The sequence below is a fragment of the Apaloderma vittatum genome, unplaced genomic scaffold (assembly GCF_000703405.1).
Source record: "Apaloderma vittatum isolate BGI_N311 unplaced genomic scaffold, ASM70340v1 scaffold10852, whole genome shotgun sequence".
NCBI lineage: Eukaryota > Metazoa > Chordata > Aves > Trogoniformes > Trogonidae > Apaloderma > Apaloderma vittatum.
Window position 1 is genome coordinate 233,764 of NW_009705321.1, and position 27,452 is coordinate 261,215.

A 27,452-nucleotide genomic window follows, 5' to 3' on the forward strand; every position below is an offset into this window, starting at 1 on the left:
AAAAAAAAAAAAAAAAAAAAAAAGACCTACTGAATTCTCTGAAAAATATCCCATAGGAAAAAATAAAGAGCAGAAGGATGTTAGGGGAACTGCCCGCAGCACTACAAGGAAGAAAGCTTCTTGCTGGCTTGGCTGCTCAGGGCAATTGCTGTTTTATATAAACATCTCCCACGAAGTGCAATGCATTTGGTGAACTCCCACGCTCAAGGTGCAGAGAAACGTTCACGCTTGGTGGGTCACAAAAACGCATCTACTCAAACCTGGAGTGAAGACAAAAAAGTGTCTACATGTGCGTGCGCATCTGTGTGTGTGAGTACTACAGGCACACAGAGGGCAACAATGCTCACCGGTGAGGCATTGCTGAGCTAGTGTTCAACATGAAACTGGCACGCTCTCCTTCCCACGACTCGGAAATTAGTTGTGGCAAACTTAACCTTAAAAGCCTACCTATGTTGAGGTTGCTTGGAAAGATAAGGGGAGATTACAACAAAGTGTGTGAGGGTTGATAAGAACAGCAGGGCTTAGAAAAAACAGCACAAGAATAAAGGAACAAGAGTAGAGGACAAGAGAAGGAAGGGAAAATCTGCAACAAAGCCTTTAGTGAAATAACACTGTGGCCAAATTTAGTATTTTTTTAGGGAGCTGATTTATGACATGCAGCTGCTTTTTTCTAACTGTGCATGTCTGGTTACCTCTCCTTGTATTTTTAACTGTATTTAAATGCCAATAAAACACGAAGCTTATCTACTGCACAGTGCGATACGTATGTGTGTGCATAGCCCACAGGAGTTTTGCTGGAGTCCACTTTCTTTTCCTAAAGTCAAGGACGCTTGTATTTCAGTTTTCCTACCATTTAATATGACTCGTGAGGATAAGTATATGGCAGAGCACAACAATCACATGATTTAATCATTGGAGTTCATTATCTCATTCCTTCAGCACTGCCCGTTTTTCTCTGCGTCTGACCCAGCTTTCCTTCTACTCAGTGAAAGATCTCCCATTGAGTTCCAGGTGAAATGGATCAGGAAGGACCCAAACCGCCCGTACTCAAATCTAAATGCCAGTGAAGTCACAGGAAAAGCCTCCCGTTGATTTCATTAAGTGTGGAGCAGATGCAGATTAAAGTGAATAATTAAATGAGCCGCATGTGACAGCAAACACTCTGTTCTTGTCCGTGCCTGGACATGATGGACAGAAGACATAACCTCTGATTTTAGTGTTTAGTTTAATACATCCATGACATCTTTCTCTTGCTAATATCAAGGCGGATATTGTAGGATTAGGCAAGAGCAGGAGTAGAGGAGTCTTAAATTAATATTGGAATTTCACCTCTGTCCAAAGCACCCTGTGTGTCTGACACCTTCAGGACTAAGATATCAGATAAAAAAGAATACACGAGCCATCTTCCTGTATTTTATTACATCTCCTTCGAGTTCCTCCCTTAGCAATCTCCTCTAGGCTGCTATTACCAAATGCCTGAGTAAATTCCAATAAAGCTGAGTGAAGATCTTCACTTTATCACAAATATCAGCAAGAATGAAACCTGTTTGTTTTTTTCCTGGGCACTGTTTTCCATGCAGCTCACAGGTAACGATTGTATTGATAGAAATGCTCAACAGCAATATGAATGTCCAGAAAGTATTACAGGATTAGTTACAGACAGGCAGATGACTTTCTGACTGAATCGGCTTATTGGTTGAAACAGGTAGAAGAAAACACAGGAATACTTGAAAAATGACCCAAAGGTGCAGAGCAGGATTAAATTTTCCATTCAATTTTCTGCACATACATAGATCTTCTTTAGTCACATCTTTAAAAATCTTAGCTTCACCCTTTGACTTCCAGTATCGCATACACTGGTGCCATGCCATCCTATCAATCACATCCTAATTTAAAATTAGGGATTTCACCTACGTGAAATCACCTACTACTGGGCAGTCTGAGAGTGTGATGGACCCCACAGGAATCGCAAGGCACAGCCACCTCCCGTTCCCACCACCCAGCTCTGGTCCACCTCTGCTGACAGGGAGCAGAGGGCAGAAGAGTGCGAGCAGTGAAAACCAAAAAACCACCCACTTTCTGTAAAGTCCTACAAAAATCAAACACTCAAATGTTGTTAGTCTTTTACACACCGAAGAGAAAATAAGAGGAAAAGAGAACAAACCACACCTGGCATATATTAATGTCCTGGCTCAGGGCTGTTGGAAGACACTGGAGAAACCTCTACAGACTAGACCAGGTTAAAGCTGTCTCCGGCAGCGTTGGAGAACGTGCTTTCCAAAACCCAGTACCGGTTGTTTCACAGCTTGCTGGAGAGGGTGGGCAAGCAATGGAGTCAGTCTCTAAAAGAGCGCGTTCAGTACAACATTCATCTCTACTAAAGACACTTTACTGGACACAGCCTGGGAAGTCAAGTTTTTTAGGACATCTTTCCACATACACCTCTTCTTCCTCTAACATAAAATGTTTTTAAACTCCATCCTCAATCCGATTGCCTTTGTATCAGGCCAGTAAGCACTGTGACCACAGAGCAGATCTATTTTTGATATGACCTTAATAGTTAAATCCTTCCAATAGGTACATGTACATAGCTCCCAGGGCCATAGAAGACTTCCCTCACATCTTGCAGAGCTGGTTTTTCTAATGATCAATATTCAGGTTTTAAGTTTAACGAAGACATTGTTTCCACTTATCTACAGGTCAGATGGCAACTGCGAAACAACTTACTCGTTAGATGGCTGCAGATTCCCTGCTGATAAGTCTGATTATTTTTGCACAATGTGCATTTCCAAATATATGATATTAAATTATATGCTTCTGCCTTATTATTTCATGAGTTTTAATGGTTTTCCATTCCTTTTTTATTGGAAGGATAGTCACTCATACTAACGATGTGCTGTAGGAATGTTTTACATCTGCATCTCTAAAGTTATTGGAACTTCTTTCTAAAGGCCTGTCAAAGAGCAACTGCCTGAAATTGTTGATTTTTTAACATGTAAATAAAGATGAGAAAGCAGATTGATGCTGCTTTTTTTTCCCCCCAAAGACAGTGAGATTTTTTTGGCTTTTTGAACTACTCTGAGAGATCCAGCATAAACTTTTCTTATGTGAGCCTTGTGGTCAGCTCAGTTCACTCCTGTAACAAAGTCCCTTTGTAGCAGTTACACCTAATTCTAACTCTCAGAACTAATTATTTCCAAAATCATGGGGCAAATATGTCCTTCACAGTGAGTCCCACCTCCAAGGGATAGGAAAATGTAACCTGGGCTTGCCAGAGAGTAGACATGGTACACTTCCAAACCAGAGCTGGTGGCTCCAAGCTGGCAAAACCCCTTCAAGTGCTCTGCACACAGCTTCGAGGGAAGAAGGAAAGGCACAAGGACACACAAAGCTGCTTTGTGGGAGTTTAAAGTCTGTCTCTGAGGTGTCTCTGAGGTCTCATTGATCCTAAATTAGACAGGCAGCACCATGGCATGAGAGATTCAGCTTCTCTTTCAGGGACACTGAGCACGGAGACATCAAGGTTTGAAACGAGACCCAGCAATTAAATTCAAAGACCCAGTCTGTGAATTGCAGGAAAATTTTCTTGGTGCTTTATAAATGCAACTACTAACGTTATTTGACTAAAAATAACCAAGTCAGTTTTAGCGCAAAATGTGATCAGCCCATAAATAGATAGATAAACTCCTTCCAGGCACATCATGTACTTGATTTCCATTTGCAACACGTACTAAAGCTCTGCTTTTGCATAAGTAATGCCTACAAATGGTAGATGGTAGATTTTCCTCCTTAAACATACCCAACACTCTTACCTCCCTGTGCAAAGGGACACGACTGTGCTTTTATACACGGGATGATCTCTGCTGTCTCAACACTGCAAGACCAACTGCTGGTTTTGCAGAGGAGAGACCTTAAAACCTGAATTGCGAATTTCAAATAGTGACGTGTGCTCCCAAACAGAACCAAGCCTGTGAGGAATTTATGGGGACCTTTTATTTGCAAAACTGCTCACACGAAGTTCCCTTTTTTATCACCTGTGTTCATTTTTCATCAGCTGTGTGTGCTTGGGGGGGCGGGGGAAGCTCCAGAGCTCCTCATTTCACTTCATCTTTGTACCTCCAAGGCCCAACCCTGGGTTACAAATTCAAAGCCCACTTTAATGGATCATGGTTTGACTGCCATGATGGTAAGTTAAACAACAGTCTCATTCCACGCTGTAATTACCGCAAACAATTCCAATGTCTGAGGTGTGCTTTGCAGGGTTATGTATTAGCTGATGCTGCTTCTGTCACTGTTCATCACATGAATATTCTCTTTACCTGCTGTGTTTGTGTACGCCTGAAAGAACCGTGGCATTTTTAATGGCATAATTTCCTGGGATGAACTGAAAAGCAGCACAGCATGGCCTGCATTATTTATACGTTGAGCCCTACAAATGGCAAGGAAAATACTCTAGATTTCCCGAAAATAAATATATTCATTACACTGAAGCCTTGTGCATAGTAGACTGTATGTCACTGAAAGAATTTAATTACCACCTGAAAAGTATTTTTATTTTGCTAGATTTGTAAGAAAAAAGAGTGTCTAGACATATTTTAATTCAAAGACAGAAGACTCCTTACCCACCCAAAAATATCTCATGCTGATAAAGCTAGAAACACGACCCACTGTTGCTGCTAATCAGTAGAAAATTCTTAGCATTTTTACAGCATGAAATAAATTATAGATTGAGCCAACTGGGAATATTAATGACAGAAGCCATAAAATATTTTGTAACATCAATTATGACTAAAGGAAAAGGACTTGCACCATAGATCAGCAGAATACTTTGCAACCGTGCTTCATTTAAGTCTATGATTCCTGAACATGATTCAGGAGTTGATTTGCCAAGAAGGGTGTTCAGGAATATGTAATTGGCAGCTTTGCAATTACGGTGCTCCTGTGGTTCAGCTGTAGCTGCAGATTTTGCTTAGATAGAAGGGTGCAGGTCTATTGAACCTACCTGACAAACCTCCAGACTCTAGCTTAGTTTTCCAAATCCTATCGGAATCAATAATGAACAACCTGATTTTGGTTAAAGCCTTAATATGGTATGTTACACTAAGTCCAGATCTCAAAATTACCTGAGAACTAGCAAAATCTTCTTTTTAAAGCTCAGATTTGGTTTTGCATGTTCCTGCACAACCTCCCTGACCATGGTCAATATTCAGATTCCAAGGAAATGACTATTTTTACCCTTCTGACATGCAGGATTTATCAGACGCAGCCACTATTTTCTTCTTTACACTCTATCACATACAGTAAAATTAAGTCCAAGTCATCACTGCAATTTCACCTGATTGTTTTAAAAAGCCTGCTTATAAGGATCTTCCCATGCTGACGGGATTGCCATTCTAAAAACAGAAATGATAGCCAGAGGAATAAATCAAATGGGGACTGTGACAAAGAGAAAAATTTCAGGGGGAAAAAATGGAAAGCCAGGCTTATATTTCTTTCCTCTCCCTCTTCCCATCACATGAAAATTATCTCCTTGTCCTCAAATAAACAAATCAGTAGATTCTGGAACAACAAATTAAAAAGGGCCTGATTTCACCCTGATGCAGAATACATTTCCAGCTGCTGTACACCACAGGAAAGTAATTTCCCACCCAGACACAGCTCCTATTCTTCCCACTAAACCTGCCACAGCTCCGCACTCAAGACAGATGCTATTTGGCCACAAGGTGGTTAAATTAAATCTCGCCTCAACACAGAGGAGTTATCCATGTTCAGCCTACAATGTTCCAGCCAAATAATGCTTTGCTAATGATGTCTGCAGTTAGATGACAAATCAGGCTATTTAAATTACTTCAGCACATACATCCTTTACAGGCAGGGTATCCAAGTAACCATTCTAGTATGGCTTCGAGGTGGGAGGGAGAAAGCAACAGCTAATTTCTTCAGCTAGGTGGAAAATTAATCCTGAAGAGACTTGTCTGCTTTGTTATGGACAATTTGAGGAAAAATAATTTAAAAATGATTATACAAAAATGTATTTTACAATGCGTAGTTATGCAAGAAAGGAAAAAATAATTGTCCTTCAAAGTTACAATAATGGCTAGGTTTGTTATGAAAATAATTAAAAATATTTTAAAGCCCTCAATAGGAAGCTTTTCTGTACTTTAATACATGTCAGTATCAACATGCTTCAAGTGACAGGAAAAATACCAGTGCAGAATTTCAGATGCTGCAACCAATCACCTTTTTGCAAGTTTAATGTTAACTAAAATATAAAACACTAGATAGTCTTTTTTCCCTCTCCCTAAAACAAGCTCAATAATAATAATTTTAATACCTGGTTAAAGAAACGTTATTGCTGATGCTATTACGGCTCCCTCTTAGAGATGTCTGCTAATGTCCTTGAGAGCCTTTGGAAAGGTTCAGCTACATCGGTGGTGTTGGTTTAGGGGGAGATGGGAGACAGGGTGATTTTTTCATGCCCTGGCCTGGGCTGAGGCTTGTTTAGGGTTTCAGAAAGGGTTTCTCTGGCAAGGAGCTACATGGAGAGGCACAAGATGGGACAGGCTCCCCACCTCCACTGTGGTCTCCAGTTTGGGGGCCCTGAGTATCCCCTTTTCTGTGATTCCTGCCTTGGGCATCCTGAATATATAGGAAGGGGATTCCTCCAGCTGATTCACAAACAGGAATGCTGAGGTCAGAGGCCAGATCTAGTTCCCTCTAAAAGCCAAAGAGAGCTTTCACTGCACCCCCAGAGACCTGACAACCCCAGACACCCAGAGATCGATGTGACGCCCTTACAGTCCACGCACGGGCTGGTGGAGGGTGACAAAGCCTCTGCTCTGCCTGCAGACCTACCCAGAGCAGAGGACAGGCTGCTCTCCTCCACCCTTCACACAAGGACCATGCCCAGCTCTGACCCACACTGGGACCATCACAGCCCGCACCATCCCTGCGTGCCAGCTGCAAAGGCAAGGGTCATATTCAGACTCTGGTGTTGTGTCCCTTACTGTGCAGACAATTTTTAAGTATTCACCACATCTATTAAACAGGAAAATACAAACAACTTCTGATATCCCTCTCCTTGAAAACTATCTTGGAAAATATGACTCATTTACTTCTCTTCTAAACAGGAGAAGTAATAGTTTCCAGCACTCCCTGAGGATGCATTTAACCAGAAGCTAAGCCAGATGTAGAAATGTCTGCTGAGGTTTTTGTTCCTTTCATTTAAAAAAAAAAAGAGAGAGAAAAAAATAAAAGAAAACTGTAAAGCAAGAGTCAAGGTATTATTGGGTTTTAAAGCACTGTTGGCCTTTTGACTACCCTTAAAATCAGATCACATCACAGAGAAAACACGGCACATGACCAGCTAGAGAAGGTCACATTGCAAAAGAATGCAGGGGGTCTCATTTTTTAACAGCTAACATAATAGAAGCACAAATCTTCCAGCCACCAAAGAGCCTCTCCTGGTTTGGCAATTGCCACGTATAATATCTGATGAACTCTGATGTCTCGCTGCTCAAGGATAAAATCCCAGCAGGCAGGGGCTGAAGGAACAGCTACGCTGTCAGAGGGAAAAAATATTGTATCATTACAAAAGCCACTTATTTCATACGCAAGAATTAAAACCTCTTCATAGATAAAAGTAGGGATTTTTTTTTTTTATGCCACAAAGCAATTTTAGATTTCTATAGAATCATTCAAAAGCAATTAAAATCCTGCTCCTGTCGATGGATTTGTATTCCTTGCTCACAGTGATGTCAGGCTTTGAAATTTAGGGCTGTTGAGTATAATGCTTTGGGGCTTTGGAGTCACTGCTGAGTGCCAGAAAATACCTTCCATAAGTTCACAGGTATTAAATGTCTTTGGTAACACCAAAATAATTTCAAGGCCTGTAGCTATTAAAATCTAGAAGACGTCGCAAGAATGAATTGGTGCAATATCAGACAATTCAATACACTGCAATTTCACCCTATTAGCGAGTGAATTTTTAGGGCAAGGAAGAGAAGAGAGAATCTAATAATCCAATAATGGTACAGTTAGATTAGAGGGAGCAGGCAGGTTTTCCAAACTGTCTTACTGCATCAAGAGTGATAGACTTACATTGCCAGAGAAAAAAAAAAAAAGAACAAAATACTTCACAAATGAGCAAGTAAACAACTTGAAAACAGTATGTACACAAAAATGATTCATAGCCCTCATCCATTTAAAGGTCTCAGTTATTTAATCCAGAAAGCGAGCCTCCAATACCAGTGTTTGTTTTGGCTTCGTTTTATATAACAAAGGAAATTGTTGTTAAAAATGCAATTCAGATGTCAGCAACATGAGGCATTCCCAATCGCAGAGATGTAAAACAGTAGGATTAATACAGCTGTGCTTGAAATTGCATGGGAGGGATGAACCCTGATACACGACCCCGAATAAAAGGAACAAGCCAGGCCAAAAATAATGGGGTTTAGACACCTCCTGCAATATCGGTACCATTGTGATCCCCGAGAAGGTCTTCCTCCTGCCAAAGGATACAGCACATAATAGGGAAAGCGTAGGGTCAGCAACATTGTACTCAAAAGCCTGGCCAAAACACCAGCAAAACACTGATCAGTGATTATGACCATTGGCTTATTGGCACCACTGGTGTTTTATCAAGACTGGCGTCACCCCCAGAATCTGGTGTTTGTGGACAGATAATTTCTTTTCTTAGGTCACAGTAAGTCTACAGAATTGCTGCATTGTTGCTCCTTGAAAGGCAAATGCAGACAAAGTAAGTTAAAGCTATGATCATGCTGCTGCCTGACACATGAGACTGTTAGAGGCCACCAGGCAGAACTGGTAGAAGATATGGGCTGGCTCAAAATGATTAGAGCAGAATAAAGTCTTGAAGGACACCAGCAAAGCACAGCTGATGTCAGCACAGGAAGAATTTGTCCCTTCTGCTGCTGTGGTGGGTGCAGCTCGGTGCTTTAGCACAGCTTGGGCTATGGAGTGCTGCGGAGAGGTCATCATGCTGAAGCTAAAACAGAAAGGCAAGAATGGTTTTCTGTCCTAACTGGGGTTTCGTAGCACAGCCAGCCTAAAAGGAGCTGTGTGACCATCCACACGCAGAGCCAGCATTGTATCACAGACAGATCCCGTATCCTTCACAGCATCATATCCTACACTGCAGGGAACAAGGGGAGGCTGAAAGGCAATAGCCGATTTTATTTTATTTTCATGTTTCTCCTCCTCTGAACTCAGAGTAACAGATACAAACAGTCTCGCTCCTGCAAATCACGTTTGAAGTGCAGTTGTCAGGAAATAAAGCCGGTTGAAGCAGGGGCTGTAAAAGGTTGTTCATTAGTCCTGCCTTTTTATGAGCTTCTTGGGTCCCAAAGACAGATGGGTTTGGGAGTGCAGCAAGAACAGAAGACTCGTGTGTTCCAAGAAATGACAGGATCCAGGCCTGTAAGGAATTCCTCCCCCCATCCCTTCAGATTATGGGGTTAATTAATAACAGTTAATTAATGATGTGTCAATCATCACAAAATGCATGCCAGCATGAGAAAAGCTGCCCCTCAGGGCAATAAGCATTAAGACCTTCCCGGGAGTTATGTTCTAAAGAAAGCCCTTGTGACAATTTCTGTGAAGCCTCGAAGAGGATGTTTTAATCCTTTTATCTCAGGATTCACTTCTGGCAAGAGCTAGCCTCTCATAGGAAACCACCTAGCAGAGGTAGTTAAAAAATTGCTGTGCTGTCGCCTTCAAGGAGAGTCTTTGGAGGACGCAGAGCAGTGCCAGGTGCTGCCTGTCCCCAACAAAACAGTGAGCTCAGGCTGAAAGCATCTCAGAAACCATCTTGTCTCTGGTGATGGAGTAGCAGGAGCCAGGGGGAGAATGCAGCAGGCGTATCATTTCTGCTGGGAAATACCCCACACCCAAACCAGACTCCCCATGGCCATGCCCGCACTTTGCACGGTAACTGCAGGAGGGGCGGGCACTTGGACACGAGCACTGAGGAGCTCTGCTCTCACTCCCTTCTGCCAGATGAACATCCCAGGCTCTTGGCTGCCGGGACATCCATGGCCATCTGCTTGCATGGCACCGTGCCTGCTCACAAGTTGTCAGACAATTTCACGGGTGCCAAAAGAGCCTGGATTTGAATAGGTGGCTTGGATACATGGTAGAACCCGTCTCTTCCGCATGGCCTCACCACCACTGGAGCAGGACCCCAGCTGCGCTCACGCTGCCCGGAGCCACGGGCTCGCTCCAGATTGGCATCGCCCTGCAGAACTGCAGCACGGAAGGGGAGGCTTCGCCACTGCTTCAGGTGCAACATTAGTGCCTTGAGTGCTATAGAAGCACATAAAAAACAGCTTCTGCATCAAAATATCCAGTCATGCCAAGATGACTTCAAGGCGCTGTGACAGAATCAGCAGCACAAAAGCCCAACTCTCTGAAGCAAAGATGCGAGAGAAGCCAAAACCTCCATAGTAGATCAGGCCAAGCAAAAAGGGGCATGTTTTGGGCTAAATTCCTAGTTACCCAGCTCTTGTACCTGGAGTCAGGAGGCTGCAAAAAATAAAAGATGGTTTCAATTTGAAGCTAGCTCTGGGAATAGGAAAATTAGGGGAAAGCAGGCTCTGCCCTCCTTGGGCACTCAGTTTTGGTAGTGTCAGAGCCCTGAGAGGACAGGTTGGCTGCTGCCGTGAATGAGGAGAGATGCAGAGGCTCGTGGTGGCACTGGGTCCATGCTGAAGGGGACTTCTGCTGTCCCAACCTTGCCCAGGGCTAGCACAAACTCTCCTCACTCCACCCCAGCCTTCTGCTGGCAACAACTCCTGGCTACACACCTCAGTCTTACAGAGGAAAACAGGATTTTGCTTTAGGTTGTCTCTGCCATTGTCAGCCTCGGAAGGCAGAGCTGGTGTTGGAACTGTAGCGTTGCTCTCCCCTCCTCCTGGCGGAGACTCACTCAGGGCCCTGACACAAAACCTGGGCTTGCAACATGAAAGGCTGAAAAACCCTTGGGTTTTATGCCCCAGGAATCTGATTTTCTGCTTAATAAATCCCTAAAGAATCAGATGCAGAAGAGGTTTGTTTGAAAATTTTGCATGGATTACTGTACCGTGGTGATTCAAGCAGGCACAAAATACAGGGAAACGTAAATACGCCAGGTTGAAACTCTCTTCTTGTGTATCATGAGATAGAATCAAACAAAACACAAGTCAATCATACTGAAAACTAAAGAAAACAATACCAGTCATTGCTCCATTTCCCCTTAAATCTACAGACTAAATTAACATCTTCCTTTCCTTTGCTGCTTCATGCCAGCTAATCAAAGCGGTTTAAAACCCATCTACAGACTGCGTGTGTCTGAATTCCACGTGCACTATTTCTATTACAGGTCTCCATGCACAACCATGGTGTTATTTGTCCTCTGGCCGAGTGGCCAGCCCTGCATGAAGAAATTGGACCACCGATTAGCAAGGTTTACAAAAGGGGCTTGAAGTGCTAACTGGATCAGTTGGATGCTGCTGCTGAGAACAGTATCTGGCTTATGTGCTGGCTTTGGGGTATTTTATTATCTGTAGTGCATAATCCAGCACATTAAACTGCTTCTATTTACAACAGTTTTGCTGTCCCCCCCTACTCTCCAGCTCCCACACATTTGCAGATGCTATCTACTCTGGGTTTCTGCTACTTCTTCACATGCAAATGAGTCTTTCAGGCTTTCTCACTTTTATTTATCCACATACAGAACATTACAGCAGCGTGGAAAACTGTAAGTGAGAAAAAAAGTACTAATGCTATTGAACGAGATATTGAAAAAGAAAAAATAAGAAGTCAGAGATGTCCAACATGTCCTTAACAGCTATTATGGCTATTTTTGTTTGTTTCTTTCTTTTTTAGCTTGTTTACAGCAGTAAGTCACCAACATCACCTCACCAAGGGTGTAATTTGGACGTGCGCTCTGTGCTCTCTCCCAAGCCTCTCAGCCTTGCCAAAACCTTCCTGTCCCAACCTGTAAGACACCGTTAGTTTGGCTGTGGGTATCTCCCAAATGCCACCCAGATTTCCCATCATCACTGACCATGGGACTGTGACCTCTGGCCACGTTGGACGTGGGTCCCCAGCCTCTAGACACACGGTTTCATCACATCCATTTCACTGCTGCTTATCTCCTGCCTCTTCTGATAGGCAGCAGCCCTAACGAGTTGGATGTTGTAAGAGTGAACAAACTTCAAAAAAATCTCAGTGCGAGTGGACAAATCCCCATCTTCATCCTCCAAAGCACTGAGGATCCCCAGAGCTATCCCTGTGCAAGATAAGCACCAGGGCAGAGCAGAAGCAATTTAGCTCCATAAAACATCCAAAAATAACCTCTCCCAAGGGAGAGAGATGAGCACGGTGCAACTCATCTCCAGGATAAAGCCGTGCGTGCTGGTCCAGAGAGAAAACAGCTCCAGCCCCTGGTTTACGCCACAAGTCTTGCACAAATCATTTTCCCTCCCTGAATTTCAGTCTCCTGAGCCTAGTTTAAGGATTATAAATTGTAGAGAAACAGAGACAAATTCCCATGAAATATTTCAGGGTAGCAGTATCTGCATATCCCACTGAAAACATTTAGGAGACATTTTTTTGCTTAGGTTTACTAAGGACATCTTACCTCACTGCTACACCAACGAGTCCCCCGTGTGCCAAGCCCCGTTACTGAGCAGTAAATTACAGGTTATGCATTTCATGCCAGCTCTTCCCTTGATAACATTTGCTGCTTTTTTGCACTGCCAGTACAGAGTAAAATGCATGAAATAAAGAAAATGAAGAACTGAAAGCAGGTCTCTGATTAAAAGACAAAGCCACAGTACTGCATTTCTTGGTATGCAGAAAATTAAAATGAAGAAGTAGCTTGATTAAAATCAGACCCTGAAGATACTTCTTTCCTAATACACTGTGCTAACGTGTTAAAAAAAAAAAAAAGTTAGCTGCTGCAATAACTGGCTTTTCAAGAAAAACAAACACCAGCATGTCTTTATTCCCAAAGACTAATTAGCAAGATTCTATGAGTACTTAGAAAAGAGGTAGCTAATCAAGCAGAGACACTTCATTAGTGTAAAATGTGACTGCCCACTCAGGTCTCCCTTGAAACGGTGACAAGGGACAGGTACAGTCAGTACCTGTGGCCATTTGTGTTTGTGTAAGACGAGAAGAAAAACAGGTATTGAAACACTGTGTTCTATCATCTGTGGGAGAAACCCCAACAAATGAGTTAAAGAAAAATGCAAGTCTAGGACTGGCATTTATATGAGCTTCTCCTGCCACGGGCTGAAGATGCCACATGGAGATCAGGAGAGAGGCATTTGGGGGAGAATTCCCCAGCAGTGGCAGATGGCAGCATCCCAGTGCCGGGAATTGGGACAGGGCTGAAGCCCACGGGCACGGCGAGATCCAGCAAAACAGCCTGGGTTGCTGGAGGAAGGTCTGCTCCCCCCCAACACATATTGTCCCATCCTGGCTCCAAGCAGCTCCTGCCCATCTCCGGGAAAGGATAACCCAGAGCAGCTCGGCTTGGGACAGCACAGCAGAGCTAGTGCCAAAGGAGAGGCAAAGAGGTCTGTTATTCCCTTCCTGGCTGTCAGCTTGGTGAAATGCTGCTGTCACAGATCCCTACAGATCCTAATCTAAATGGACAACCTTTGAGCTACCTGGACTTTGCAGAGTCTGACTCCGGGGTCATTTCATAAACATGCTTGCAGAATTTGAGAACAAATTTCTCTTGGGCTGGATGGGATTGATCAATATTTCAGCCAGCAGTTGCTGAGCTGTGGCAAGGGAAAATGCAGTGCACAGTGACAGGCAGAAGACTGGATTTCATTGCTGTCCAGGGCCATCAGTCAGCCCCAGTCCTGATCCAGCTTCCCTTGAAGTCACTGTGAATTTTCCATTCTGCATAAATGAGATTTGGACCAGAGGCACTGCTGAGTCCTAAAACACAATTTGCATTGAAATACTGAAGTCTGATCTGATAAACAGGATTAGTTATAAAAGAGAAAAACAGTTCATGCATAACACACTCAAAGTTAAAGAGCTAAAATACTACATGGCAACCTCTACTGCTCTTATTTAGGAACACATTCAGATCTCATGTACTTTAAATATCAAGTGATATAATTCATCCAGTTTACTCCAGATTTATTCCTGATGTAAGCACAATCAAATCTGCCTGTCAGTCTCACTCAGGTAAACACTTCAGCAGGCGTTTGGTAGGTAAGGATTTGAATGTCCTTAAAAAGCCCAGAATCTCACGGATGAGGTCCACAGAATATCTGACTACTTCCAGCAGCAAAGAAAACATTTCTTCTTCATGATGTAACGAGACAGCACTCCTTGCAAGTTTAAAATACACCTACATAAACAGAATGCTGGGATTACCAGCTTCAACCTTTCCAAACAGTTTATTCAACATTAAGTCCCCAGTAACACACCTTGCACAGATACCTTGCAAGGTACCAGGGACCTGTACAGCAACACGGCTTTAGCCGAGGGTCAAAACACAGCGGCTGGGTTTGTACTTTGACCAGAGACTGCTTGGCCAGGTTTCCCGCAGCACATTCCAGTGTGCCCAAGTGTTAATCCTGGAAGGCTTCTAGCACAGCAGCTACTGTATGCATATCTCACTTCTCTAGCTGCTCAAAGAAAACACTGCAATTTGATTTAATTGCTATGTTGACTTATAACAGTATGTTTATACTGGATGCCTGCCAGCTGAAATGCAACAGGTTTGCAAAATGTATTTCCTCAAAACAGCACGATATAGAGTGTAATAAGGGAAGCAATCTTCCAATGGCCCTGATTCTGAAGTTCTTTTCAACTCTGACTTGGAAGCAATGCTACCAATTCGGAAGAATTACACCAGCCTAACTGATATGATAATCAGGCCTGGAGGCTGCCTTTCGCAGGTACAACAGTCACACTGCAGCTTCAGAAAGGGAATAAAACTGTAGGAAATGAAAGCGATTAACAGTTGTTTGTATTACGGGGATTGTTTAGCCTATTTAATAACCCTATCAGAAAATGCATTATTTGTTGAGCCATTCTAAATGGAAATCAAAGAGGAACTTACTTAAAGTAACGTTGAAAATTCTTTGTCGCTATGACATTTAAATGTCAGTAAAAAGCTGTGCTTTGCCAATCAAAACAAAAACATTATCTTCCCCGTGACCTTGGGTGCTAGATTTCAGCCCAGTTAACAACGTCTACGTCTTTGAGCCAAAAGTATTGCAACAGGAACATTTCGGAAGCTGACAGGTGAATGTGCTGGCTTTAATTCTGTAGAGCACTAGCTCTGCCCTAAACTGTGACTACCAGCTTATTTTGGGGCTGACACTCAGACGGGTCATGTCTCTGAAGGTTGCAGGAACCAGCAGATGCTCCCAAGGAGTAGGTGTTATCTCCAATGCAGTGAGTTTCCAGAGGGATAGCAGGGGCAAAACTTATAAACGATGTGGTCAGTGGTGCTCAATCAGTTAATCACAGACTCACAGAATCACAGAATCACAGAATGTTAGGGACTGGAAGGGACCTCGAAAGATCATCTAGTCCAATCCCCCCGCCGGAGCAGGAACACCTAGACGATGTTAGGCATGAATGAATGATGAAGGCATCCAGGTGGGTTTTGAATGTCTCCAGAGAAGGAGACTCCACCACCTCCCTGGGCAGCCTGTTCCAGTGTTCTGTTACCCTTACTGAGAAGAAGTTTCTTCTCAAATTTAGGTGGAACCTCTTGTGTTCCAGTTTAAACCCATTACCCCTCGTCCTACCATTGGTTGTCACCGAGAAGTGCCTTGCTCCATCCATGAATGGCATTTCACAAGATGATGCCTCGTGATTCAAGAAGGTTGGACTGTGTGACCCCAAAAGTCTCTTCTGGCCTGATATCACCCTGATGCAAATTGGTTCTACTTTATTACGGACTTCAACCATGAACCTCTGCTACTGAAAGAAACAGCCATGTGGCTGTACTGTGATTTGTAGGAACAGAAGAAAAGAAAAAAGATGTTAAAAATACCAAGCAAAATCTAAAGTTGGAACAGAACTGTCTTTTATCTGTTTCAGTCAAAAATGAGTTCACTAGATACAGCAGTATTTCTTTGAATGGAACAAATAAACCTCAAAGATCTCATAATGAATACCCTTTCTACACATTTCTACAAAGCAGTCTATAAAAGTGGGAATGAGAAATGTCATTCTTAAACACATACCACAGGACACTTTTCTCACAACTCCAGTAACAAGGTATCATTTTCTATTCGATCGTATCTGGCTTTCCCATAAGGAACTGCAAAAACCACTCACAAGCCCTAGCACCAGCAAATGCAGTAGAAATCCTAACACTGACTCTGCTGGAGCAGAATCTCTCCCTTCAAAAAAAAGCCTTGGAAGGAAAAAAAATGGTGTGTTGTTTTTGTTGCTGAGCCAACTATTTAACTCCACCAGCTAGGAAAAACAAAGGGAAACCAAATAAAACTATAAAGCGCATGTTCCTATTGGCCAAATGTGCCAAAACCCTCTGAAATTTACAGCTCTACACCATCCCTATCTGTAAGTCACACAGAAAGCTGTGGCTGCAGAAACCAGTGATCATGCAAGTAAATTTTATTATGCTGTACAATACCAGTACAGTTAGACACACTAATCACGGGAGAAGGGGAGGTTGCTATTTTTTTCTTGTCCCATATGGAAATAATTTTGTATGATTGAACTGTTATGAGCTAAATAAAACTACACATTAACTGTAAGATACATTGCAAATACATTAAATCTTCCCTGGAGTTTTACAAATACTCACTTTTTCTATGATGCATTTGGAATTAGTAAAGGAATCTGTGCTGGGCCATAGGATTTATAAATAGATTTGGCTTCCTCTGCAATACTTTATGGGCAATTATTTCAGAAATGAAGATGCAGAGCCACAAATAAATAAAATAATTGCAGCTGATCAGGCTTTATTTACCGCTATCCCATTTCCCTGACTGTTAAAGCTTCCCTTCTCTCATTTGCTCCACTAGCCCGAATCAACGACCAGATGAAGAGCTGTCAGTTAATGTCAAACATTGGGCACAAAAGGTACCAAAGGCAGATTCTGCTTTCCCCATTTCCAAATCCTGCCTTGTCCTTTCTGGAGCTGGCTTGCTCCCTGGATAAATTCAGTGTGGAACTGCGAGGCTGGGAAAAGGCAGAGCAAGTCAGATGAGTTCTGCAGGTTCTTAAGGAGTCTGCCAGGGAGTACGTGTTGCTGTGGCTCCCCTGCAGAAGTCACTGCAAAAGGTCTGGAGATCTCCCCTTCTGCTAGAGGCTCGGGCAGGGAAGAGCTCGCAATCCTGTTCAAATAGGTATTAATCCAGTTTGGAAGATACCAAGTACAGCTACATATAGCAAAGCCAGCTTTCCAGGTAGTTCAGATGAATCAAATCCAGGTAAAGACTGGCTGCACGTCTACATATTACCTATACGTACTTCAGTTTTCAACCTCACATCACTCAGTTCTCAGTACTCCACATCCCAGGCAGGGTAGGAAACTCTGGATTCTCAGCCTTCCTTGAGATCAGGCTTGAAATCCTTAAATTAAACTATTTAGAATAGTCCTTAAATTAAACTATTTAGAAAAAAATAACCTTTATCTTACTAGTCCTGATGACTGGAGGTGCCTGGCCCTGATCTGTGAGATCTCTCTAACCTCCTGCCCTGGGAAGGCACATCCAGCTTTGTGAAGCATACACTGCAGAAAAGAGGGAGCACCAGAAAAAAGAACAACTTCATAGGCTGCTCAATTCTGTGTAAAGAAATGATGCTGCAAACTGCTCCCAGAACTTCATCAACAGCAGTCCATCAGCTAGTGAAAGAGGCCAGTGGGACTAGATGCCAAAGGAGCTAGGAAGATTTACACTAGCCAAGCATCTGGCTCCCTGTTCACTGTTATCAGAATGAAGACAAATGCTTGCAAACACCCTTACTCAAAATCACCAACATGTTCAGTGTTGCTCAGCACAAACACAGAAGCGTTGCTATTGTAAGGTGTGGTGCCTGGGAACAGCTGCTGAGCTCCCCCATGCTGCTGTTTCCAGTGGTATACGTAATGCAAAGCTCAGCGAGAAAATAGGGTGTTGCTGCCCTTCAAATCAAGCAAAGGGAATGATTAAGACATCATCTTTTTTGTTATTGTTCTAGTAGATGGTAGTAATTGCCTCTACATGGGAACGAGGCTATACCTCTACCATCATCCATCATCTTGCTGAGGCTGCATACAGTACAGTGGAAACAGTAAACTTCTGATTTGACCTCATTAGCATTGCCAGAATTACAATGTCATACCAATGATAAAGATTGCATCTGAGCAAATGGAGAAGAAACAAATCACTACGTAAAAAGCCAACAGCGTAACCACAATTCTGCCAAATACCTAAAGGCTGCTTGAACCTGCTTGGTTCCTGACATCACATGTGGGGCAAAACACAATTAAGAATTGTGCCTATATGCATCAAATTTGTAGATACAGGAGATGGACCCAGGCATTTAGAGAGCGGGCAGAGAGAGGAAAGCAAGATGTTGGAGTAGATGCTCTCTGACACCACCTCCCCTCTGACTTGGAATATTAGCCATGCTTCCTCTGACCTCTAACAGGCAATCAGTGATCCACCAGAAACATGGAGAAATCTGTGTGCCACTTGGGAAATAACACAGAGGCACCTGGCCTTCACACAAATGCCTCGTGCTGCCTGGATTTCCTTGTGATTCCCAGCACAAATGCACATAAGGAGGGTTCCTGCTCAAACTTGTGCTGAAGGAAAGTGGGACCAGTTATTTGGCCCTTCTGGCAGTCAAATCAAATCAAGTCAAATCTGTATTTGTCTGAGGTCAGACTATAGCAAAATCTACAGTGAAACAGGGAAATTCTCAGAATCCAGCCAGTAGCTTATCCTCCGTGCTGTGCTCCGCAACATAGCTGTAACACAATGCCAACACTTATTCCAAACAACTTGCTCTCGGGTACTCTACAGTCTTTTACGGACCACCTTAGAGGACATTAACTGAACTTCCCTACAGTGGGAACAAAATAAGGAAATTTATTATTCCAGTGGTACCCTTGACACAGATACTGAGTAGCTTCATTAAACATTTTGCAGTCCCAAGCGTCTTTACTAAAACCTCTACAATAAGCACAGAGTCATTTTCCTTATTACAGCACAAACACACAGGTCAGGATTCAGAACTCATTTACATCTGCTTTGTATCTGAATAACCTCCCTCATCTCAATGGGATCTGAACAGGCATAAATTGAGGCTGCATCATCCTAGTCCTTCCCTTTCTCTATAGATTAATTACCTTGCAGCACCACTCTCAGATAAACTCATTTTTACAGAGTCAGCATAGCCACAGCCAAGAGACTAATACAACCCTTTAATACAAACAATAATAAATCAACGGATTAAATTATAATTTATCACACAAATACTATTTAGCTCTTCTCAAAACTGTTCTGAACCATCTCTCTTGTCTGGCCATGTTCCAGAAGAGCAGTGACACTAGATAAAGCTCAGACCTGTGGAGTAAGTTTACCTAAGAAAGAAATGCTGAAAACATTCTTTATTTATGATGGGAGATCTCACAGAGATCAGAGTGAATAACATTCCTGAGAAGACTGTAATGTATTTGAAGCCTCCTCAGTATCTCTTCCAAAGACCAGTCTAGCAAGGCAAGGTTTCAACACACCCTGAAGCTGTACATTCAGCAGCAAGCCTAGAGAACCAGACACATTAACCTTGATAAATGCTACAGCAAACATTTAACGGCCTAGAGAACAGCAACGGGCTATTCCACCGTAATTTCACGTTACAACAGAGACTTTTGTTACTTACTTCATTGGTTTGAACAATGCTTGTCCATAGTTCTGGAACGTCATAATCAGCTTCAGCTGGGTACCTCCTGATTTCATCGCTATGGGTAAAAAACAAAACCACGTTAAAATGCTACACGTGGATTTACTTACATTCAGCTTTCCTGAAACAAAATCATGTATGTTTTGCTCTGTATTAGACTTAGCACTGCTGTATCTGAGCACCAAGCAGGGTAATCCTATCTGCGGACTGGAGGATGCAGCGGGTGCAGAATACAGGGGAGGGCTCTGAGCTGCCAACCAGGACTAAAAATGGAATGTACTCCCCCACATGGCTTTGTCTTCTTCAGCTGGACCCTATGGGCTCCACAAGCACACTGACTTAACTGCATGTGTGTGAACAGACCATTGGAGTCTTGTTGTCTCCATCTTCAATTACTTTTTTGTCCCTTTTCACAAGGGACATGCATTGGGAAAGTGATGGGTGCTTTGGAAGACAACTGCAGCTGATACGTACAGCCAGACATCCCATTAATTAAAAGTATGAGGAGATCCTATAGCAATCTCTGATCTCTGCTACGATTATAATAATTGCTGCTGAGCAGCAGAGATATGTAAATTCATCTCCTCAGTGCACAGTGGATATGTATCCAAGCCCATCCATTAACTTCTGAGGGATCCCAAGGTGGTTGGTACATGTGGCAGAGCTGTGCCGAGGAGGAGGCTGGCTCTGCTGGGAGGGCAGGAGAGGGCAGGTGGGGGTGGCAGGGACTGTGGTCCCTGCTGCATACCAAGGGCCATTGCCACTCAAGCATCAAACGTGCTCACCTCCCAGTTGAGAGCAGTTATTTGTGTCAGTCTGAATAATCTGGACAATATCATGTTAACAGCCAGACTATAGCATTTCTAAAGTCAAAGTGTTTTGCTTTGTTTTAAGAAGAATTCTTAAAAACACATTGTACTTGATGATAAGGCTATTTTACAAAGATAAATATATACTTTGACAAACCAGCTGGTTTCTCATCATCTCAATCAAAACTGCTCTGAATAAATGAAATTACCTATACTCCAACTCCTTAATTCACTTCTGTGTTCAGAGAGGCAGGCCATAGCGGTTGTGTCTGTGTGGATGAGTCAGTTCTTCAAAAAATGCTTCCTACGAATCAATCCTTTTCTTTACAGTTCTGACAAAATCCGTGTCAACTGAAGAACTACATAAATGTCAAGTTACCTTGCTCTGTAAATTTTGGCTTTGAGCTGCCCTCATTAGCTTTTATGTTTTCTTCTCTAACCAATGCCATTAGCTGCACATACTTTTAACTGCTCATCTCTGTGCCTTATTACTGATAGGTCATCAGCTCTCTTTCAGCACTTGTAATCTATATTTTTGCAACAAAATGCTATGCAGATCTGGTCAGCATAATTATACGTCTCCAAGAATAAAATCCCTCCCACCTTGCTGTTTTGCTGACCCCAGCCTTCCCTTGCATTTCCAATCAATCCCAAAGGAACAAATAAATAATTAGACATTAAAGGGCATTACATGGTTTGCACTGAACAGGTAAAGCAGAAGCACATGGCATTCACATATTAAAGTCCCTCTCCTGAGCAGAACAGGTCAGTCGATGTGCACCTGAGGGAAGAAAGAGCAGTAGCCCTTTTCATGATGATCCCAGAGCCCAAAGGCAATGAGAAACAGCAACTCTCCAGTACAAAAACCTACATGTGCTGCCCAAGGACCACCAGCTCTAGGAGCTTAGAGATTGTCTCCCTCTCCCACATGTATGTCCAAAATATACCAAACATCCTGTACATCCATCAGAGAAAAGGGAAGTATAGAGCCTTTTTGGAGGTAAAGCTGGGAAGCCAAGCATTTGGGAAATCACAGCAATGCAAAAAGAAGAAAAAACAATGTTCCAGCATGCTCTTTTCTAAGCACAAGGTTTCAGAAACACTGAGAAGACTGGTTTCTCAGTAAATTGAAGCCACTCAACAGATAATGATTTTGTTAGTAGCTGAACTCAACAACAACTGTGTCATCACCAAGCAGGAAAATGCATGAAGACAATTAACAACTCAGAATAATTCTTCCGTGAGACACAAAAGCCTGGTTTCCTGTCAGAAGGAATTGAGCTGAAGTAAGACAAAAGCATCTCGCTGGTCTTTTCAGATCCATCTTATTGTATTGCCTTAATAGGTTGCAATAGTAGCCTCAAACAAACACAAGTTTTGCTGGCATGTTTTCTCTCCACTGCTGCTAGAAGTAAACTTTGGACCTCTCCAAAACAGAGGGTGACACAGGTGGGAACAGTGTCCCATGGTGCCTGATGGCAGGGCATGCTGGAAGCCACACACATCACAGACAAGAACTTGTGCCAGAGCTCCACAATGGCTTCCCCCCACATCACCCAGATTGGGGTGCAAATATGCCCACTTTGGCAGCTCGTTCAGTGCTGCAGATGTGCTGGCCAGGCTGGAGGTGATTCAAAGTTACCCTCCCAGAACAGGCTACTTAAAGAGTCTAGCATTGTAAGCCACACAGAGAGGGAAACACCTGAACTTAAGATTGTCCTTTTGAACACAAGACTCTTCATGCACATCTAAACTAAAGAGACTTGGGACCAGGGTACCAAAATCTTGAGGGTGGCAATGCCAGAGAAGAACGGATCTCATTGGAGATGACCCACTCAGACCTCTAGACCAGATTACTTCCCATGTCCTAACTTAGTGTTACTTCTGTATACTGGCTTCCCTCTCATTTTCCGAGCTATATTCCTTCAGGAACTCCCTGTCCTGTTCAGACCCCAATTAAACATGTACCTCTGGCCATTATGGCGAAACAGTGGGAGCCCCATCACCTTCCAGGAGTTTATCCTAAATAAATATTGTTTGCTCATCTGCAGATGCCTTTGTGCCTTCACCTACTGCCCACAGGAACATTTATGAAGAATTTATAACACCCAGATGCAGCATATACAATTTTCCAAGAACCTGGAAGATGCTAGACCATAGCAATCTGTCACATCGACGACCAGCAGGTGTAGGTATTGTTAAAACCTTGCAACATGAGCCCCTACTGACTCCAAGGGAACCACTCTGAATTCACCTTTCTGTTTTTCAAGGTTTCTGAATATACTGTAACATCACAGCTCATGAACAGTTCTGTAAAAGACTTTATGAACCTGCTAGCTCCCAGCAGGCACCTCAAATCAAGTCACACACAGCTCCTGGATGTACTGGCACAGTGTTAAAAACAAATCCCAATACCATCGTTACTTTTTATCTTCAAGCAACTCAAAGCCTCTCTTTTCCCCCAAAAGTAGAAGGCAATGGAAAGCAGCATCAACCTCTCCAGTTAATCTAGTGCAAGAGCTTTCATGTGTGACCAAGAATCTTTCTAACCTTAGGAGGCTTTGCAAAGAATTCCCTGATATACCTCTTTGCTTGAGTGTCTGTGGGACTAGCGTCTTGCCCAAAGACTAGTGAAGTTGGTGGGATTCCTTCTATTTTTTCTGATAGACTTTGGATCAAGCCTTCAAATATCCCCACTCCATTTACATCTGTAGGCCTGTTGTCACAGCCACATGCCATGTCTGCTACTGTCCCCATTGTCCCCTCAGCAATGTAAGACCTGAATTCTCTTTCTGAACCACAGACATTATCTAATACAAAAGATGCACTATTGATCATCTCTCAGTCATCCTTTATAACTATATACTACAGGGTTTCCGCCTAGCATCTGGTACTAACTCCTAGTAGAGACACAATGTAAGCTAAAGGGATTTGACCCAAAAGGATTTGGAATTTGATTTGGTCCAGCTTTTCAGCTCCTATTTCACTGCACGACAGCCCTCATCCTACTGGCCTCTCTAGACTGAGTGGTTTTCTGATGGAGAGCCAGAGTCCCAACAGGACCTCTGAACCTGGCTTTTGGTCAGAATCCAATAAACATTTTGAAATGCATTCAATTAAGCAATGCTAACGCCTGAGACGCAAGATTCAGTCAAATACAGAGATGCACTTAGTATTTGAAGGAGAGGGCATCCAGATCCATTCTGGATTCCTATTTATGGATCAAACTTAGATCTAACATAAAGGTGTTGATTGGCTTTAACAAGTTAAACTCTGCCCCAGACTAGGGACATGGTCCTGTACAAACTGTAAAGAATGTATTTCAAAATAAATTCAAGTCCTCATCATGTCCTGATTTGTTCTTGTTCAGCCAACTCCGCTAACTTGTTTTTAAAGGCCTTTCTTGGCTTAGTCAAGAAAGTAAAAGACCTTTAGGGGGGAAGAGATCTGTGGAATCATTCAGAAGCTTTGTTGTACATTTTAAGTCCCCTCCTTTCATCCGGAACTGTACATTAAATCAATCTGTAGACCCTTGCCAGCTTCATTGTCTTCTAATACAGTAAATCAATGGTGCTACATTTCATTATTTTCTTCAGGCATTCTCAGCAGCACCTTCTCCCTTACTTTGGATGAGATTTTTATAATGTCTTTAGCATCAGAATATATGTTCAATATCAAGTGTCTTGTCTTTTTTTTTCCCCTGAATTGAAGCAGAGTCCACCTTAGTTAATTGTAGCATTTATTCACTGCCTAAGTAAGCTTGTGTGCTTGTTTTCTAATTACTGCCTGTACAAAACGAAGGCACTGCACCTTTAGAAATGAACTCCGTCAGGTAATGTTTCCAAACCTTTCCAAGCACAGAATTTACAGAATCAAAAAAAATAAAACTCAACTAAACACAGAAATTACAAAAGCCTATTCTGCTCACAGGCAATCCCACAGCACAGCTCCTCTGGACAGAGGTTACAGGCAAGATCAAGACCACACAGCTTCTACAATGCATCTTCCATATTTATTGTTAAATTGCTGACAGAGCTGCCACAATTACGTACAGACATCTTGTAAGTATGCAAGAAAATAGCTAACTATGGTTATTTATGCATGCAATAAACAGTTACGAAAGGCAAAAGAAATGTGCAATTGCCTGCGCATGTGCTTCTTCTGAAAACTGGGTTTCAGTGCTCAGTGGAAAAACAATTCTCCCTGGGCTCCTGTTTCTGGCAAGAGAAAATTTTCAGTGAATTAAATCAAATTAAGAACTATCCTTTTATGCTGAACAAAATGAATAGGAAATACATGTACTGATGCAGGGCACAGAATACATCCTCAGCTTGAAAGCTCTGGGTAACCCTGTCCTTCACAAGGCCAGCTCTAGGTGTCACTGTGGGAGCTGAATGGGATGCTCCTTCCATCCATTGATTTGTTCCATTTAAACTTTAACATCAAGAAAATGTCACCTTGGTGCTCCCTGCTCTTGGGAATTGTTTCTGTCACCGTTTTCATTTTAAAATAACACTGCACGTTACAGAGTCGTGTGAGCAGTTCTGATAGATGGCTGGGGATCAATCTAGTCACCACTCTCCTCCATAAATAATGCAAGCTAGGCAGAGAAATTACAATGTGGCTAAGAAAGCTGTTTAGCTGCAGTTTGGATCTAATTACTGTATGCATCAAGAACTCACACAGCACATCACCTAATTCTATTAGAGCCAAAGCAAATCTGAAAACAGGGAAGAAACTGGATAAAACAATATCCCATTTCACCTAATGCATGTAAGCCTGTATATTTAATTGTCCTGCTTGCAGAAAGAAGCCTGAAGACTGGGCATTATAAAGGTTCCTATTTGATTTATACTTGTAACCTGGCATCCTTGCAGTTGCCTTAAGAAAAGAAAACAAAAACTAGAAAAACAAAAATTGGCCATAAGGGGTGAAAAATACAACACCAAACCAGAAAAATTAGAAGATATACAGGAAGATGTAGAAGAAAGTAACAGCTCTATAAATGTTCATTGGTGAAATATATTACTCAGTATTAATCAGCTTACATTCTTTTGAATCCCTGCTGCTGTTCTGCAGTCAAACTGAAAACTGGCAGGTATTATTTTAAAACATAATGTTTTTAAAAACCAAAAGAATTTGCAACATAAGAGATGCTGCACTGTGTAATAAAAAATATATGTATTAACAATATGCTCTTTCTTTCCTGCTCTGCAACCTGACAAAGCTCCTGATTCCCCACAGAGGCAGACAGTCAATGCTACCAGCAAAATTCAGATCCTGGCATCTCTACAATGGCAAAAGTCCTCTTCCCTTTCCATAAGCTTGATTTTAGACTGAGATTTACGTGCAGGAATCACTTCCTGTCAGTTCCCACAGTGACCGATACCAATACCAAATCTACCTCATGTTTTAGGTGACGGAAATTACACTGAATCATCGATAGAAATCATAGCCCTGCGTTTTTGTTAGGGGCACAAAAGGCCCTACTGTGCTCTGAAGAGCCTTGTTCAAACATTAACAGAGAGACAATCCCATAGGAAATTGCTAATAACAATCGTAAATCTTCCTCTCTGGTCCCGTGGCCCTTTCCCCGCGTTGATCTGAAAGCTCTATCAAAACCATAATTAACAGAAACCTCACAATGCATCTATTAGACACATTAGGTGAAATCATGGCCCCAGGGAAGCGAATGGCAAAAATTCGACTTACATCACCAGGGTCAGGATTTCACTCCTATTTTTTATGATAATCATTCTGCTGCTAGGTTAACTGAAGCACAGAAAGGTTAAGCAACATGCCCAGAAGCACAAGTGAAGACTAAGCCCAGAAGATCAAGCGAAGAACACTAAACTACTATTTCTCAATCCTGCCTCCCTTTTTCTCCCAACAGCTTCTATGTCCTTACACCAATCTTAACCAACCCACAGACTTCATGGCTCAAAGGCTGCCGACTTTGCTGCAAACACTGCAACAATACGGCTGAGCTCTAAAGTGTTGGAAGAGGTAAATGGAGATCGACGCACTTAGCAGCCACGCAGTACAAAACACTGCTATGGCCAATGTGATTTGTGTAAACTCAGTAGATGAGACAGGAGATGGTCTGGTTGAGCATCATCTTTGCACAGAGTTGGGGACAGCCTGGTTCCTGCCTGGGACACTGCTGGCCATGTTCTTGTTACCCTCCCGGCCAGACCAGAGGAGTATGGGCAGAGACTGCAGCTACCTGCCGAGTCACATATGAGCTAGAGAAGAGAAAATACATGGCCTAATTGTCAAACCTGAGCTCCTTAATGAATCACGCTGATCCCAAGTTTTGGGGACAGCAAACCCATCACAGATTAGTAAACAAGCCTGTGTCTGTCATCTTTCATGAGCCTGGTGTTTGTCATCTTTCATGAGCCTGGTGTTTGTCATCTTTCATAAGCCTGGTGTCCACTGGATCTTTGAATCCAGTATGTGGGATAGGACCTGGGTACCACAAATGGCTTTACTCAAAACCCAGTCCTGGCAGAGCTTGGAGCTGAGCTCAGTACAGCCACTGGACAGCTCAACTCATGGAGGCAAAGCTCTCTTGTGATACCCTGCATTTTACCTAGTCCATCTGGATCAGGCAAATCAGCCCACTCTTGATGACCAAGGATCTCCTTTATTCCTGTTCTGCAGCCTCTGTGATTCACACAACGGAAACTGTAAACCTTAGGGCAGCTCATGCTATTCTTGCCCAGGCCATTT

General features: G+C 42.7%; 1 protein-coding gene across 1 annotated transcript in view; it reads right to left on the reverse strand.

The window, feature by feature from the left end:
- FAM20C (family with sequence similarity 20, member C) overlaps window positions 1-27,452 on the reverse strand; it is a gene marked incomplete at its 5' end in the record, with an annotated part of 54,948 nt that overhangs the window by 26,366 nt on the left and 1,130 nt on the right. Inside the window, one exon of the mRNA XM_009865353.1 lies at window positions 19,888-19,966. Coding sequence (XP_009863655.1) covers window positions 19,888-19,966 — 79 coding nt within the window. The remainder of the gene's footprint in view (window positions 1-19,887; window positions 19,967-27,452) is intronic.